General features: G+C 42.1%; 1 protein-coding gene across 1 annotated transcript in view; it reads left to right on the forward strand.

Annotated features, from left to right (window-relative positions):
* LOC136118470 (RAD52 motif-containing protein 1-like) overlaps positions 1-16624 on the forward strand; it is a 44234-nt gene extending 27610 nt beyond the window's left edge. Inside the window, 8 exon segments of the mRNA XM_065871725.1 lie at positions 7788-7931; positions 8304-8376; positions 8378-8474; positions 11614-11736; positions 12117-12285; positions 13244-13342; positions 14991-15076; positions 16523-16624. Coding sequence (XP_065727797.1) covers positions 7788-7931; positions 8304-8376; positions 8378-8474; positions 11614-11736; positions 12117-12285; positions 13244-13342; positions 14991-15076; positions 16523-16624 — 893 coding nt within the window.
* Positions 16625-17126: the final 502 nt, after the last annotated feature.

A 17126-nucleotide genomic window follows, 5' to 3' on the forward strand; every position in this document is an offset into this window, starting at 1 on the left:
GTTCTTTTCATTCTTTTTTCTTTATTCTGCTCTGCAGTAGTTATTTCCACTACTTTATCTTCCAGGTCACTTATCCGTTCTTCTGCCTCAGTTATTCTGCTATTGATCCTATCTAGAGTGATTTTAATTTCATTTATTGCATTGTTCATCGTTGCTTGTTTCATCTTTAGTTCTTGTAGGTCCTTGTTAACTGTTTCTTGCATTTTGTCCATTCTACTTCCAAGATTTCGAATCATCCTTACTATCATTATTCTGAATTCTTTTTCAGGTAGATTGCCTATTTCCTCTTCATTTGTTAGGTCTGGTGGGTTTTTATCTTGCTCCTTCATCTGCTGTGTGTTTTTCTGTCTTCTCATTTTGCTTATCTTACTGTGTTTGGGGTCTCCTTTTTGCAGGCTGCAGGTTCGTAGTTCCCGTTGTTTTTGATGTCTGTCTCCAGTGGCTAAGGTTGTTTCAGTGGGTTGTGTAGGCTTCCTGGTGGAGGGGACTAGTGCCTGTGTTGTGCTGGATGAGGCTGGATCTTGTCTCTCTAGTGGGCAGGTTCACGTCTGGTGGTGTGTTTTGGGGTGTCTGTGGCCTTATTATGATTTTAGGCAGCCTCTCTGCTAATGCGTGGGGTTGTGTTCCTGTTTTCCTAGTTGTTTGGCATAGGTTGTCCAGCACTGTGGCTTGCTGGTCGTTGAGTGAAGCTGGGTGCTGGTGTTAAGATGGAGGTCTCTGGGAGATTTCCGCTGTTTAATATTATGTGGAGCTGGGAGGTCTCTTGTTGACCAGTGACCTGAAGTTGGCTCTCCTACCTCAGAGGCAGAGCCCTGACTCCTGGCTGGAGCACCAAGAGCCTTTCATCCACACGGCTCAGAATAAAAGGGAGAAAAAGTAGAGAGAATTAGTAGAAGTATGAGGAAAGAAAGAAGGAAAGGAGGAAAGGAAGGAAGGAAGAAAGAAGCAAAGAAGGAAAGAAAGGAGGGAGGGAGGGAGGGAGGGAGGAAGGAAGGAAGGAGGGAAAGAAGGAAAAAAAGACAGAAAGAAAGATGATACAGTAAAAATAAAATAAAGTATAATATAGTTATTGAATTAAAAAATATTTAGAAAAAAAAAAAGGGACGGATAGAACCTTAGGACAAATGTTGGAAGCAAAGCTATACAGAGAAAATCTTACACAGAAGCATACACATACACCTTCACAAAAAGAGGTAAAGGGGGAAAAATCATAAATCCTGCTCCCTGAGACCACCTCCTCAATTTGGGGTGATTCGTTGTCTAAAGGAGGGAGGGAAGGAAGGAAAGAAAGAAAAAACGAAGGTAAAGTATAATAAAGTTATTACAATTAAACTTAATTATTAAGAAAAAGAATTTTTAAAAAAAAGTCATGGACGGATAGAGCCCTAGGACAAATGGTGGAAGCTAGAGTATACAGACTAGATGTCACACAGGAGCATACACGTACACCTTCACAAAAAGAGGAAAAGGGAGAAAAATCATAGATTTCGCTCCTAAATTCCACCTCTTCAATTTGGGATCATTCCTTGTCTATTCAGGTATTCCACAGATGCAGGGTATATCAAGTTGATTGTGGAGCTTTAATCCGCTGCTTCTGTGGCTGCTGGGAGAGATTTCCCTTTCTCTTCTTTGTTTTCACAGCTCACAGGAGCTCAGCTTTGGATTTGGCCCTGCCTCTGCGTGTAGGTCGCTGGAGGGCGTCTGTTTTTTCGCTCAGACAGGACGGGGTTAAAGGAGCCGCTGATTCGGGGCCTCCGGCTCACTCAGGCGGGGGGTTGGGGGAGGGGGGAAGGAGGGGCACTGCGTGCGGGGCCGGTCTGCGCCGGCAGAGGCAGCGTGACGTTGCGGCAGAGGCCGGCGTGACGTTGCACCAGCCTGAGGCCCGCCGTGCGCTGTCCCGGGGAAGTTGTCCCTGGATCCCGGGAACCTGGCAGTGGCCGGCTGCACAGGCTCCGCGGAAGAGGGGTGTGGAGAGTGACCTGTGCTCGCACACAGGCCCCTTGGTGGCGGCAGCAGCAGCCTTAGCGTCTCCCGCCCGTCTCTGGGGTCCGCGGTTTTAGCCGCGGCTCGCGCCCGTCTCTGGGGTTTGCGCTTTCAGCCGCGGCTCGCGCCCGTCTCGGGGGCTCGCGCCCTCAGCCGCGGCTCGCGCCCGTCTCTGGGGTTCGCGCTTTTAGCCGCGGCTCGCGCCCGTCTCTGGAGTTCCTTTAAGCAGCGCTCTTAAACCCCTCTCCTCGCGCACCAGGAAACAAAGAGGGAAGAAAAAGTCTCTTGCCTCTTCGGCCGGTGCAGGCTTTTCCCCGAACTCCCTCCCGGCTAGTCGTGGTGCACTAACCCCTTCAGGCTATGTTCAAGCCGCCAACCCCAGTCCTCTCCCTGAGCTCCGTCCAAAACCAAAACCCGAGCCTCAGCTCGCAGCCCCGCCCGCCCCGGTGGGTGAGCAGCAAGCCTCTCGGGTTGGTGAGTGCTGGTCGGCACCGATCGTCTGTGCAGGAATCTCCCCGCTTTGCCCTCCGCACCCGTCGCTGTGCACTACTCCGCGGTCCCGAAACTCCCCCCTCTGCCTCCCGCAGTCTCCGCCCGCGGAGGGGCTTCCTAGTGTGTGGAAACTTTTCCTCCTTCACAGCTCCCTCGCACTGGTGCAGGTGCCGTCCTTATTCTTTTGTCTCTGTTTTTTCTTTTGCCCTACCCAGGTACGTGGGGAGTTTCTTGCCTTTTGGGAGGTCTGAGGTCTTCTGCCAGCCTTCAGTAGGAGTTCTGTAGGAGTTGTTCCACGTGTGGATGTATTTCTGGTGTATCCGTGGGGAGGAAGGCGATCTCCGCGTCTTACTCTTCCGCCATCTTCAAGGTCCCCCCCTCATTGTCTAATCTTGATATGGTGAAAGTTGGCCTTATAAATAAGTTGGGAAATATTCCCTTCTCTTCAACTTTCTGGTAGAGTTTGTGTAGAATTGACATTATTTTATTCCTTAAATGCTTGGTAGAATTTATCAGTTAAGCCACCTGGACTTGAAGCTTTCTTTGTTGGAAGGTTCTAAACTGCACATCCAATTTCTTTAATAGCTGTATTCTTTTTTTTTTTTTTTTTTGCGGTACGCGGGCCTCTCACTGTTGTGGCCTCTCCCGTTGCGGAGCACAGGCTCCGGACGCGCAGGCTCAATGGCCTTGGCTCACGGGCCCAGCCACTCCGCGGCATGTGGGATCTTCACAGACGGGGGCACGAACCTGTGTCCCCTGAATCAGCAGGCGAACTCTCAAACGCTGCGCCACCAGGGAAGCCATAATATCTATATTCTTGAAAATCTTTAGTAGTGCTTGTCTTTCAAGGAACTTGTCCATTTCATCTTGAATTTATTGGTATATTCTATATATTCTCTTATTATCCTTTTCATATCCATAGTATTTTTCTGTTTTCCATTTTATTTATTTCTACCTTGATCTTTATTGTGTTCTTTCTTCTCTTACTCTGTGATTAACTTGCTCTCGTTTTCCCAGATTAAGGTGGAAGTTGAGGGATTTGAGTACAGATTTAGCAATATCCCACATGTTGACATATTATGTTTTCAGTTTCAGTGAGTTCAAAATAGTTTGTGATTTCCCTTTTTATTTCTTCTTTGACCACAAAGTTACTCAGAAGTGTGTTGTTTAGTTTCCAAATAATTGGAGCTTTTTCAGATTTGTTAACTTCTAATTTATTTCCATTGTGTTCAGAGACATATATTGAATGACTAAAATCCTTAAAAAATTTTTTTAAGTATTTTTTTAATTTATTTTTTTGCGGCGTTGGGTCTTTTTTGCTTCTCCTGGGCTTTCTCCAGTTGCGGCAAGCAGGGCCTACTCTTTGTTGCGGTGCACCCGCTTTTCACTGGATGTCTTCTCTTGTTGCAGAGCACAGGCTCTAGGTGCATGGGCTTCAGTAGTTGTGGCACACAGACTCTAGAGTGCAGGCTCAGTAGTTGTGAGGTACAGGCTTAGTTGCTCCGTGGCATGTGGGATCTTCCCGGAACAGGGATCGAACCCATGTCCCCTGCATTGGCAGGCAGATTTTTAAACACTGAACAACCAGGAAGTCCCTATTCCTGTATTCTTAATCTTTTATGTAGATCCATATTCCAATCTGATTTCATTTTTCTTCTGCTTGAAAATACTTCTTTTAACATACCTTAAAGTGAAAGTCTACTAGTAATGAATTCTTTCAGGTTTTGTATGTCTGAGACAGTCTTTATTTTGCTTTTGTTTTGACATATTTGGGTATAGAATTCTAGCTTGATAGAATTCAATTCACTACTTTAAAGATGTTATTTCACTGTGTTCTCATTTATATTGTTTCCAACAAAAATTCTGCTGTCATTGCTATGTTTGTTCCTCTGTATGTAGTGTATAGTTTTTTGCTCTTGCTGCTTTTAAATTTTTCTATTTATTGCTGGTTTTGAGCAATTTGATTATTTTTTGTGCCTTGGTGTAGTTTTGTCCGTGTTTCTTATGCTTAAAGTTCATTGATCTCCTTGACTTTGTGGCTTTATAGTGTTTACCATTTTGGAAACATTTTGGCTATTATTTCTTCAAATTTTGCATTTCTCCTCTCCTTCATGGACTCTGATTACACATGTATTTGGCCACTTGAAGTTGTTGCACAGCTCACTGATGCTCTATTAAGTTTTGTTGTTGTTTAGTTTTGTTACTCTTTTTGTTTCATTTTGGATAGTTTCTGTTGCTATGCCTTAATGTTCAGTGACCCTTTCTTCTGCAGTGTCTAATCAGCCATTAACCTTTCAATATCTTTTTCATTTAGACATTGCTTTTAATCTCTAGAAGCTCAATTTTGGTCTGTTTTACCTTTTCCATGCCTGTACTTAACATTTTCAGTTTTTAGTCTAGGTTTTTTCACATATGAAATACAGTTACAATAACTTTACTTCAGGTATAATAACTTTTTAAATGTTCTTTTCTGCGAATTCTAACATCTGTATAGATTATGGGTTAGTTCTGATTGATTGCCTTTTCTCCTCACTATGGGGCATATTTTCCTACTTCTTTGCATGCTTGGCAATTTTTCATATGATCCCAGATACTGTGAGTTTTAGTTTATTCTGTGATATATATATTTATATTCCTGTAAAATGCTTGGGATTTGTTTTGGGTGAAATTAAGTTACTCAAAACAATTTTATTCTTTTAGGTCTAGCTTTTAAGCTTCGTTGGGTAGGAGTCCTACTTGGACTCCTTTAGTCTGGCGCGCATTATTTGCAACTACTGAGACAAGTCTTTTCTGAGTATCATGAGGTTTTCCAGTCTGACTTGTAAGAACAGGTACTATTCCTACAACCTTGTGTGATATCCAGTTATTCTTATTATTAATCCTTTCATGTGGCCCTTTTCCTGGCATCAAGTAATTCCTCCCACAAATGTACTGACAAATACTTTGTTGAATTCTCAAGAGATCCCTCTGCATATCTCCAGACTTCTTTGTCTGTGCACTTCTTTTGTCTCTGATACTCTGCTTTTTGAACTCTAGTTACCTTGGTTTTCCCAGACTGTCAGCTCCATTTCATCAGTCAGGGAGTCCACCAGTCTCTGCCTGGACTTCTCTTCCCTGTACCATGACCTGGAAACTCTCTCAGAGAAGTAAATTAGGGCAATTATAGGGATCACTTCATTTATTTCCCACCTCATGAGGATTACTGAACTTTATTGCCTGAGGTCCAGTTTCTTGAAAAGTGTTTTTTCATATGTTCTGTCTGATTTTTTCATTGCTTCAGGTGCAAGGTTAAATTGGTCCTTGTTACTTCATCTTGGCCAGAATCCAATAACATTCTTTAAGTGTGTTTTGCTTTGATACAGGGTCCAAATAAGATTAGGCATTGCGTGTCATGTCTTTGTTTCCTTTAATCTACAATATTTCCCTGCTATTTTTTTTCTTGGTCTTTTATGACATTGGCATTTTTGAAGAGTCTAAGCCAGTTGTCTTATAAATTGCCCAACAATCTGGATTTGTCTGTTTCCTCATTAGATTCAAAGGAAACTTTTTGGGGAAGAATACTATATAGGTGATGTAATCTTCATACTTCGTCACTTCAGGTGGCCCAGTGCTACGTTTGATCACTCGATTAAGGTGGTATCTTCCATATCTCTCCATTGTAAAGTTATTTTTCCCCTTGGTAATTGAAAAATAATATGTGGGGTGAAAGTTTAGGATCAGTGAAGATCCTATGTTCAAACAACTCTTCACCCAAATGTGCATCAATGATAATCCTTGTCTGAATCGATTATTACATTGATAGTTGCCAAATGACACTTTGCTAACTCTATCTTTCCTTTTCCATTTATTAGCTGACATTATTCTATAATGAAGAGCCCCCCCACTTTCATTTTGAGTATCATTATGAACTCGTGTGCTTTTCTTAAAATTAGCTATGTTATAACTTATTATAATGATAATGTTATTCTTTGGAATGTTCCTTTTGTCCAGATTTGGCCAAAGCGACCTCTGTTATTGTTTAACCACACGATGCTTTTCTACTACTAGAATAACTTCTAATATATTACTACTCACAAATAGGACCTGAGAAAGGGACTCCAGAAGGTGCGGTCTTATTCAGACTCTTCTTAGAAGTCTGCCTTCTTCCTGTGTACTCTCAACCCAAAGTGAGGCTTTCGGGTTGGAAGGAAATACTTCGGATTTAAACTACAGATCACTGTCACCCAATTCTAATCCCTATTCCCTTTTTTCTTGGCATACCGTACCTACTGCCATCCTAATCCTTCTGTTGGGCACATCTCTCCTCCTCTATATTTATTTACAACAGTCAAGAGCAGCAATTGGCCAACCGGCCCCTATCCAGTTCTGCAGTCCATATGCCCCAAGAACTCCTTTTTGCAGTGGTCTGTGGTGGCCTTGGCCTACCTCTTCTACCTACTCAAGTAACTCTTTTACCACGAATTTAATTACCTGTGTTTTCATTTATAGGATCTTACCTAGCTGTATGGCCTGCTGCCTCTGCCAATTTAAAAATACCATTGAGGTTGTCTGAAAGACAGTCAAGCTGCGTTGTGACAGTGAATGCCTGACAGACGTCACACGTTGTGGTGAGTCTCAATTGTGGGATAATAAATTTTTAATTATTTAATATTTTTATTTTTAATCAATGATGATAAATTTTAAAATTCATGATGTAATTGCATTATTTCAATTCATACTTTCAGAGTTCCAGCTCCCTAAGTTTCTAAGAACTACCCCCTTGCTAAAAGTCAGATCCTTGGTTACATTATTAAGCTAATAATAGCTCAGTTACATTGTCAGCTTAATAATGTAACTGATCCGCATACATAAAGGAACAAGAGAAAGGAATGGATGGGGGAAGGGAATTAACATTAATGGTCACATATCCTATGCTGTGCTCTCTGCAAATGAGAACTTATTGATATAGTGCCTCACAGTTTAACTGATTTTATATACATTAGGTCTCAGTTACCCTTTGTCTTATAGGACAGGTGTAAATATATTTTTGTTTATTTTGTTTGTTTCTGCAATTTTATAAAGAGTACAAGTGATGCTGTTTTATGTCCTCTTTGGAGCCTGAGAGTTTCTGTTTCCATAACCAGAAGCTGCTACCTAGCACTTCTAATGGAATGGAGAGCTAGTTTATTTTTTGGCTGTCAAGCTCTGAACTTGCTCTGAATCTCACGCTTTTCTATCCACAAAACACTCAGGGGCTTTCAGCTCTTTTTCTATATATTAGATTTATGGACACTAAGTATTTAAAGAGCACGCGTGCGCGTGTGCACGCGTAGTCCGTTTGCGCCCCGAGCAGCACACGTGCGGTGACGGTGGGTTGGTGCAATTGGTACTTTTTGCAGTTCCCATCGGGGGTGACAAAACCTTGCTGGTGTGGGAGCTGAGCTCTGGACCCACCCCCGAGGCTTTGCAATTGAGCCGTGCCGGATCGGAGGGAAGGGTGGAAGAAGCCGCCCCGCGCCCCAGTAACTGGACGCCCCGGGGTACTGCTTCAGTACCTCATCTGCCTGTGGTCTCCGCTGAGAGGAATCTTAGTTCTAGAGACGACCTGAGCAGTCAGCTCACCCCCATAGATTTTTGAGAGTTAGTCCCCAACAGAAGGCATTGCCTCCTAATGCTTCTCCAAGCTTAGGATTTCAGAGGGAACTTGTTCATGAAATGAGAAGTGTTTGGAGTAGCAGGCTCACCACAGTTACCTGTGGCAAAGGGCTGGGGGAATATAAGGGAATGGGCGATTTGGTTTCCTGGGCCTGAAATTTACTGCACTTTCTTAGTGTGAGACCACCCTAAAGCATTCTCTGTTTACAATCTTCTCCAGTTTGGCCTTCTGTATTCAGTCCGAGTCTTAAACTCAGCAGTGGGCAGTCTGGTTCTCTGCCATCAAGTTTTATTCAGCAAGGGATGTCCACAGAGCCCAAAAGGCATGCGACCAGAAGCAGCTTTTTCACACATCTCCAGTGAAGGTGGGTCCAAATTTGGAATTCCTCGCTCTACTGGGATGAAGTGCTGAATTTAAAACTAATAGGCCATCTGGAAATCCCTGGTGGTCCAGTGGTTAGGACTCTGCACTTTCACTGCTGAAGGCCCGGGTTGAATCCCCTGGTCTGGGAACTGAGATCCCAGGGGGCAAAAAAAAAAAAAACGGCTAGCGTTTGTACAGCACTGTGGTGTACAGAATGCTCTCACATGCACTGCTCCACTGATCCCCCAGTTCCCCAGTTGTTTCTTTCTTTTATTTTAGATGAAGAAACTCGAACTCAGGATGGTTAGGTGACTTACTTAAGGTTCATGACAGTAAATGTGGAAACTAGAGGCCAAACCCTAACTTAACTGATGTTAAACCTCATGTCATTTTATGCTGTCCCTTAATTTAAGAAATCTTCACAAGAATCTTCCTTATATATACATTTATGTGGATTTCAAATGTGTGAGGTTGACAAAAATTTTTCTTAATTAATTAATAAATTTATTTATTTATTTTTGGCTGCGTTGGGTCTTGTTGCTGCGCGCCAGCTTTCTCTATTTGCGGCGAGCAGAGTTTGCTCTTCGTTGTGGTGCGTGGGCTTCTCATCACGACGGCCTCTCTTGTTGCGGAGCACGGGTTCCAGGCACGCGGGCTTCAGTAGTTGTGCCTCACGGGCTCTAGAGCACAGGCTCAGTAGTTGTGGCACACGGGATTAGTTGCTCTGCGGCATGTGGGATCTTCACAGACAAAGATCGAACCCTTGTCCCCTGCATTGGTACCCAGTCTCTTAACCAGTGTGCCAACAGCAAAGTCCCGAGCTTGACAGACTTTTGTCAGATGTAAGATAAAGGAGGCTTCATCATCATCATCACTCTCAAACTGCCTATTAAGAACTCACTTCAGATTCCAGAAAATGGTTAAATATTCTTTAATGCATTGTAGAAACCTTATTCCATATTAACATGCCATCCAATTTTACCTCCCCAGAATTAACATTTCATTATGTTAAGGACCTTTTCAATTCTTCTGAATAAGTGAGTGAGGCTTAGATTTCCCAGACCTTTCCCTTTATAATTGTGTGTCTTCTCTGATTGGCTTCTTGCTCTAGCTACTTCCTACTGACCTCTGCCTCTTCTCACCCGTATTTCTTTACTCACTGATTTCACCTTTATTGAATCTGAGAACTCTCCTCAGATGTGACTCCAGGTACACTACCTCCCACTTCTGTACCCTGTTTAACACCCTCTTCAATCCTGGCTGTAGTCCCTGGGATTGAAAGGATTTTGTGTCAGACATTCTTTAATTTGCGGACCCTGCGACCATTTCACGTAGCACTCAGATATTACAGATGGTCCTGGAAAGATTATGAAACAGTTACTTGGTATCGGTTGTGAGTAATGAGTTCTTTTCTTATATTGGACATTAAGACCATTCCATAAGCATAGGTTGTGAGATTTTCACAGCATAAAGCCCGTCACTGATGGCGTAATGAAGAAAATGTTCTCCAAGTCACAATAGAGTTGAGAGGAAAGGGCATTCGTATTAGATTTCTTTATTTAATGCAGAGCCTTAGTTTACTACCCACAAGCCCGAAATTTTTCCCTACTTTACTTATGGGTTCTTTTTCAATTTTATTTATTTATTTATTTATTTGGTTGCACCGGGTCTCAGTTGCAGCAGGCGGGCTCCTTAGTTGCGGCTCAAGGGCTCCCCAGTTTTGGCATGTGGGCTCCCCATTTGCAGCAGGCAGGCTCCTTTATTTGTGGCTTGCAGGCTTATTAAATGTGGCATGCGAACTCTTAGTTGCAGCATGCATGTGAGACCTAGTTCCCTGACTGGGGATTGAACCTGGGCCCCCTGCATTGGGATAACGGAATCTTAACCACTGCACCAGCACGGAAGTTCCAATTATGTGTTCTCTTATTCATTGGCAGGAATCTTCCTATCTTTTTCCCCTGTGTGTTTTATAAATACAGAAAAGAGAATAACATCTTAAAATAAAAGGAAGGAAAGGCCTAATGTATCTGAGTTTTTCTCAGTAGCATGAAGGGAAAGGTTTGCCAGCAAGAACTGTGGCAAGCTTATCCCAGATGTCAACGGTCTCTACTACCCAGTGGCTCAGAGCCCTTCTGAAGCTTCCTAATTGTCCAGGACAGATCCATTGTGACTCACCGCACAGGACATAGCCTCCCATGGGACACTCAACATTTAAACATTAGTCTTCATTTCTCCTTCCCTGCAGGCAGCTTCAGTTGGAGAAAGTAATTTCATTTTCTTATGTACTCATTCCTTCACTCAGTCAACAGACCATCACTCCTCTATTGTATGCCAAGACCTATGCTTGTTTCTGGTAACAAGGAAAGAATAATATATGGTTCCTTCAAGCACTTAAGGAGCTCATACACTAGTGACAGAGGAAGATGCACAAACAAATCAATAAAGAATTAACAATGCTTTGACTTTATTTGTATTATTTGAATTTTTATGACTATATTTATATACTACACCCTGTTCCAAATGGAAATGGACCTTTAAGAAAGAACTAGTGATATAAAAACTCCACAGTAATATGTAAGTTCTTTAGAGAGTTAAGAATGGATATATTTGCACTCTCAAAGAAACCTGTTAATGCAGATGAACCTCTAATTCTTTTGGTTGCTTTATTAACATTCATAGAGGTGTATGTATTCCCTCTTCTAAGAGGGGTTAGTAACTTGGGGAGGGGGTGCTACAGATTAAGGTCCTAATTCAGTGGCAGGTCCATCTTGTCTCCTCTTCAGGTCATATTCTCAAGCAGGAGCTACAGGATGAGACAAGTAAAACAGTTCACTTCCTTTGCGTACCCCCATCCCCATAATAGGATTCTGCCGGGCTTCTTTTGTTCTTTCATCATCACTTTCACCACCAGAGGTCAGGGAACCTTCCGGTTAATCAGGGGTCCTGGAAATGATGCAGAAAAGTACTGACTTAAAAATACTAAATAACATTTATTTAGGGATCACTGTGAACTCATTGCTAAAAATTTCCTACTTAATCTTCACAACCACTCTGTAAAATTGGTATTGATGAATCTCAGGTATTTCCAAAATGAGTCTCTATGTAGGGTTGTGATATTTTTTGGTCTTTTATGTCTTTAGGTTCATCTGGGCACCAGACCTAAGGCGGTTCAACATAATACGCTTGCCCTAAAGAGCTCCAGATGCCAAGAATTGGCAAATTACAACTTTGGTTTCCGTGGGTGGTCAAAAAGGATCATCAAGGTAAACTCTGTAGATTTTCTTTGACTAACCAGACTCCTTTCAACGATGAACTCCTAGACTTTAGAGAGCAGAACAGAACAGGGCTATGGGGAGGAGATGTGAGAGACTTCCACATGAAAGTATCTGGGCATTGGCCTGCCATCTAGAATTAGTGATAATCTCAATGACTTGGATGGTGGTGTCCATAATTTTCCCCAGTATTTGTATGGTATATCAGAAAAAAAAAAATACTTGTCCATATCTAGTCATTCATTTGCAAGTCTCAGTTGATTTTGAAGGGATAGCATACCTAGACTATTACCTGGGATTGCTGGAGTTTAGTTTTTATTTCTAACAACAGAATATGTTGAAGTCTAGCTTTTAATTCAAAATCCTAAGAGCTTCAGGATCTTTCTAACCTTGAAAAAAGGGAAAATACAGATATTGTGACACCACTTCAGAAGCAAAGCCTGAAGTTCTTCCGTGCTTTAGAGGTGGTGTTGCCCTCCCACGAGTGCAGGAGTCCTGGAGTTGGCATGGCTGAGGAACCTTTGGATAAGTTGGAGGAAGGTCTGCTTTCCAGTATGTGTGTGTGTGGGGAGGTGAGGGAGTGGGATTTCTCTTTTTTCCTTTCTTTCTGAAACTCAACTTTTCAGATACATCATCACCTTTTCTAAGCAACTAAAGCCCTGGGCAGAATGGTTCTGCTCGACAATATAGGTTTTTGTCTTAGGCAATACCTGACAGCACCTTAACCTTTAGAATTTTAGAACTGACTGCCTGTTCAGAATCTTAGGAGGAGGGAAAATTAGTTAGGAATTTTTTTTTTTTGGTTAATAATTATTTTTGTGCTAAAATAGTCCTTCAAATACAGATGTCTTCTGTCCTTCAGTTATCCTAAGAAAATCATTGTCTACAGATTGAAATAAACTCTTGTGTAAATGTTCAGTCCTTTGCCTCCTATAAAAGGGCCTGAGCAGAATAGGTAAATGTAGATCCCCAGAAAGGGGATTCCGATTGGTACTGAGTTTTTTCCTAGAATCCATGGCACTTGGGCTTAGGGTTTTAAGTCAGAGGCAGGGCTGTTAGCGAATGGGGTGGAGGAGGCTCCACCATCCACCTGAGTGGGTGATGGTTGAGTAGAGTCCAGATCATCTGCACTACAACCAAATCTATCTCACTGTATGAATCCAGCGCTTTACGCACGGGAGAGCAGGGTCTGTAGCAGTGTAGCCTCAGCTTGTCCATTTGAAATCTGTGAGTAATATGAGATTTGTGCCACGCTTTTGGTTTACATTTCCCGTGTAGTATTTTAGGAACTTCCAGAATAGATCTGAGCAGTAAAAGTATGCCATGCCAGGGTATACCTGCAACGGAGACATTCACCCGTACCCCAGTGTTGTGCCTGCCCTTAATCACTAAGGTAATGATCTAAGAATCACAGATGCATTTTTAGTTTTAAACATATAACCTGGAAATCAGTTATTCATATAGGCATTTTAAATTCATCTGTTTTGGTTGGATTTAGGGTCATTATCATTCCTTATGGGAAGGAAGGTAACCCAGAAGCTTGCTATTCAGAAGGCTATGACAGATGCATTCCAGAAATTGCTGAATGTGGTTTTAGGTAAGACCTTTTTGATTGTCCTTGAAGTACTTCAGTTTTAGTGAGCAAATAAACTTATGTGAAAAGTTAATTGGATGAAAATAATGGTTATCTAAAACATTACATATTCTTTCATTCACCAGATGCTTTCACAGCAGCAGTCTTACATTTGTTCTTTGCGGCATTTATGAGAAATACGACAGCACATATTATTGTCCCCAGTGTTTAGATGTAGAATCACTTGCCCCAGTTCATACAGAAGGTGTTCGATCCAGTTCTCCCTCAATTGCTTGCTTCTCATACAGAATAGTGTAGTGATTATAAGCCTTGGACACCTGTGTTTGAGTCCTAACATTGTCTCTTAGATTTTGTTGTTGTTGTTGCAATTTTAGATTTTTGTAGCCAGAGACATTTGTAGGTATTTAATATCTCTAAGCTGCAATTTCTTTATCTGCAAATAGGGTTAGTAATTCAGCTTACCACCATATGGGGGATATTATAAGAGTAAATGGGATGATGAATCGAAAAAGCTTAGAGCTATGCCGGAAACATAGTAAGCAGACAAAATATATTGACTATTAATATTACTGCTGTTTTCTTGTTGAAGAGTTTATTAGATTATGTTTTCGGAATCAGTTTAATTTCAGTTTTCATTTCTGATGTATTGGGTGAATATGATTCTTATATAATAATCGGCTACGTTTTTGTAAACCTTGAAAGTGGTCATATGATTGAATAGGATTGTTTTTGTTCCCTATCGAGTTATACAGCGGTGAGAATGGCACAGGCTGTGCCCAAACGAAACTTTATGATTAGTAGATTCCCGGAAGAGAACCGCTCCCCTGCTTGACAGCCCTGCAGGCTTAGAGACTGAGGAATCATAGCTAAGTTGTCAGAGACCTTATTTGCTTTTAAGAGTTGACCCTGGATTGGTCTTGGCTTTCCAGCCTGGGCAATCCTTCCAGTGAAGTGTGATTTCCCTGGTCATCAGGCAGAATCTCCATCAGCTGTCAACTCTGGGTAACAACCTTTAAGAACCAAACTAAATGACTGGGTTGTTTGTGCCTAATATGGCAAGGTACTCCTTATATGTACCCAAAACTCCTTAGACCAAAAAGCCTGGTGGCCCTAGCTTGCCTTGAGGAAAGCTGTATTGTCTAGAATGTACATGGGCCAGTTTCTGCCAGTAGAGTGTTCAAATGCTCTCTCTCTCTGTCTCTGTCTCTAAAGCTATGTTCATTGTGTCTGGTAGAATTTTGGTCTCAAGGAGTAGGCACTTGCCTTGCTTCTAATAGGAAGTATCTATTATAGTCCAGTGGTATCTATCCCAGGTTTGAACTCACTTTGACTCCCACCTAATGCCTTCCTATTTAATTGTATTGTGATTGAACATTTTTGTTTCCACAGCTTTTAATTTCTATGTCCTTATTCCTTAGTTCTTATTTCTAAGTTCATAAAATTTTTGAACCAAAATTGATACTTCTTATGTATGTTTTCACAAATAATTATGATAAAAACTGAAGTGTCAGATGAGGGAACTTCTAGGAAAATGCTCTTATTTTCTGCTTTTAGAAGCAAAAGAATGTCTAATTATTTGGTGCTACCATTGTATACAGGAAGTTTTAGAACAAGAAAACTTCTGAATTGATCCTTGTTAACTTTTTTACAGAAAGTGGTAAAACAGCTGTGGCATATAGACCCTGTGAAGAGGTCACAGATGCTAGAACCGAAGAGGAACTATAGGATTTAATTCAAGTATGTGTAGGTAAAAGCTCAAGGGGTACACAGCCAGTGTAGCCATAATTTGAAACAACCAGCAGGATTTGGAAGACTTCAGCATATCTACTCAGTTCTGTCTTCCTTAGGAAAAGGTGAAACTCTGAAACTGGTTTTGAGGCAGGGAATTTCTAGGACTTTTCCAAGTTCCGAGCCTTGTCTCTGGCCCGTTATTTGAAGTTTGGAGAGCAGGATCGAGGGTCATCAGTGTACGTCTATGGTTGCAGACACAGGAGAAGACACAGGCCCTTTAGAACTCCCCTCAATTAGAATTGCAGGGATTTGGGAACAAACTAACTATGGTCTTAAGTGTGATTATGCTACACTGTTTAAAAACTATTCATGCCTTTCAAGTAAGTTGTATTACCCAGATTTCTTATATATCTTGTGTTAAATCTTTTTGCCAAAGAACCTTTCTGTAAACCAGTTATATGGATACCTCGAATTAGGGATTAAGTTGTCAACGTAATTTCTAAAAGAAAAAATTAATGTACTGCATATAGGGTTTTTCTTTAAAAGGAGCAAAAAATGTGTTTCATGCCATTGAGAGCTTAATTTGGGGCTAGATTTCTGATTATTTAACTCACCCCAATATTGCAAAGTTTGTTTTGAAGGGAAGAAAGTAGAGAAAGAAAAGGTGGTTATGTTCTGAAAAATGAAAAAATTTTGAAAGTTTTTCCTCTACAGAATAATTATTTCAGTTCAATTTTAATCAGTCAAGGACACTTCAAACGTATCCATGTTTGGGCTTTAAGAAGTCTATCTTCCTGTGAAATGTGAGAGGAAAGGATTCCGTATTGATACTAAAGATTTTGGAAATCTGATTATAACAACAGATCCACTCCTAAATGAGGCCAATCTTGGAATCAGTTCCCTTTAGAAACCATTATGTGCTAGGCACTGGAAATAGGATGAAGCTCCTTCTCTCTTGGAGTTTAGGTGTTAAAGGTGTAGCAGACAATTAAAAAGGACTAAAATTAAATAGATTATAAAAAGGACTGTGAAGAAAGCAAACTGGGTGCTAGTTACAGTATTTCAAGAACATTACTTAACATGCTGACTTTAACATTCTAAGTGTATTCTCCATATGTGCACACAGGGTAGACCTTTGAAAAGTGACACTGTAGTTTTTTCTAGATTAATGGCTCTGTTGGGACAAGTTGGGATGGGGGAAGTCTTCCCATGGTAACGTAAAGGGCCATTCACTTGGTTTTAGACTCTTTCCCAGAATGAATTGCTCACCTGCCCCAAACCCCTCCTACAGAAGTTCTGGAGTCATCACTGATTCAGTGGTGACCCCTAATAACAGAGTGATGTATGAATAATGAGACGTGAATATTGAGAGTTTGGAGGAAATGGCAACATTTTTGCATAATTGTAAGGTGTGTTCCCCTCCCACCACCCTAACTGGTGCTCATTTTGCAGGTCAGCTACTTTTCTTGTCAGCCATGTGGCCAAAGGGAGGAAGAATGTCTCTCAGACTTCAGCTTTGTGGAGGAAGAGTTCAGATTGCCAGAACCGGACTAGCACTTTTGAATTTCCCAGAATGCCAGGTCCTTTGGTTTCCACGGGAAGGTCTGCATCCTTCCCAGCCCCCCTCCACCCCTGGGCTGCTGGAGTTTGGGGCCACTCGGGTCTGCAGCCCAAATCCCGCCTCATTGTTTGGGGCCAGGGAGGGCAGGGAGGGGTTGGGAAGAGGGCCCAGCAAGAGGTAATTTTTGCCTTTGCAAGGGGAAGGGTGGCTTGCGCCCTGGGGACTCTGGGAAAAAGGCCCACTCTGGTGGCGCGGATTGGATCTCCGCACGAGCCTAATAACTGTGGCGCAACTAAAGATGTCATAAATAACAGGTGGGACGTTAGGCGGGGCCGGGGCCCGCGGTTGCTAACGTGAGCCCTCGTGTCCCGGTGCTGGCAGAGCAGTTAGGTTTGGCTCTGAAGGAGGATGAGGCTCCGGCTCCTCACTGGCCTGGGTCGCTGGGCCTGGGAGCCGCCGCATGTTATGTCGCGGCTGCGCCTCTGTGTCGTGGCT

The sequence above is a fragment of the Phocoena phocoena genome, chromosome 2 (genome assembly GCF_963924675.1).
Source record: "Phocoena phocoena chromosome 2, mPhoPho1.1, whole genome shotgun sequence".
Taxonomy (NCBI): Eukaryota; Metazoa; Chordata; class Mammalia; order Artiodactyla; family Phocoenidae; genus Phocoena; species Phocoena phocoena.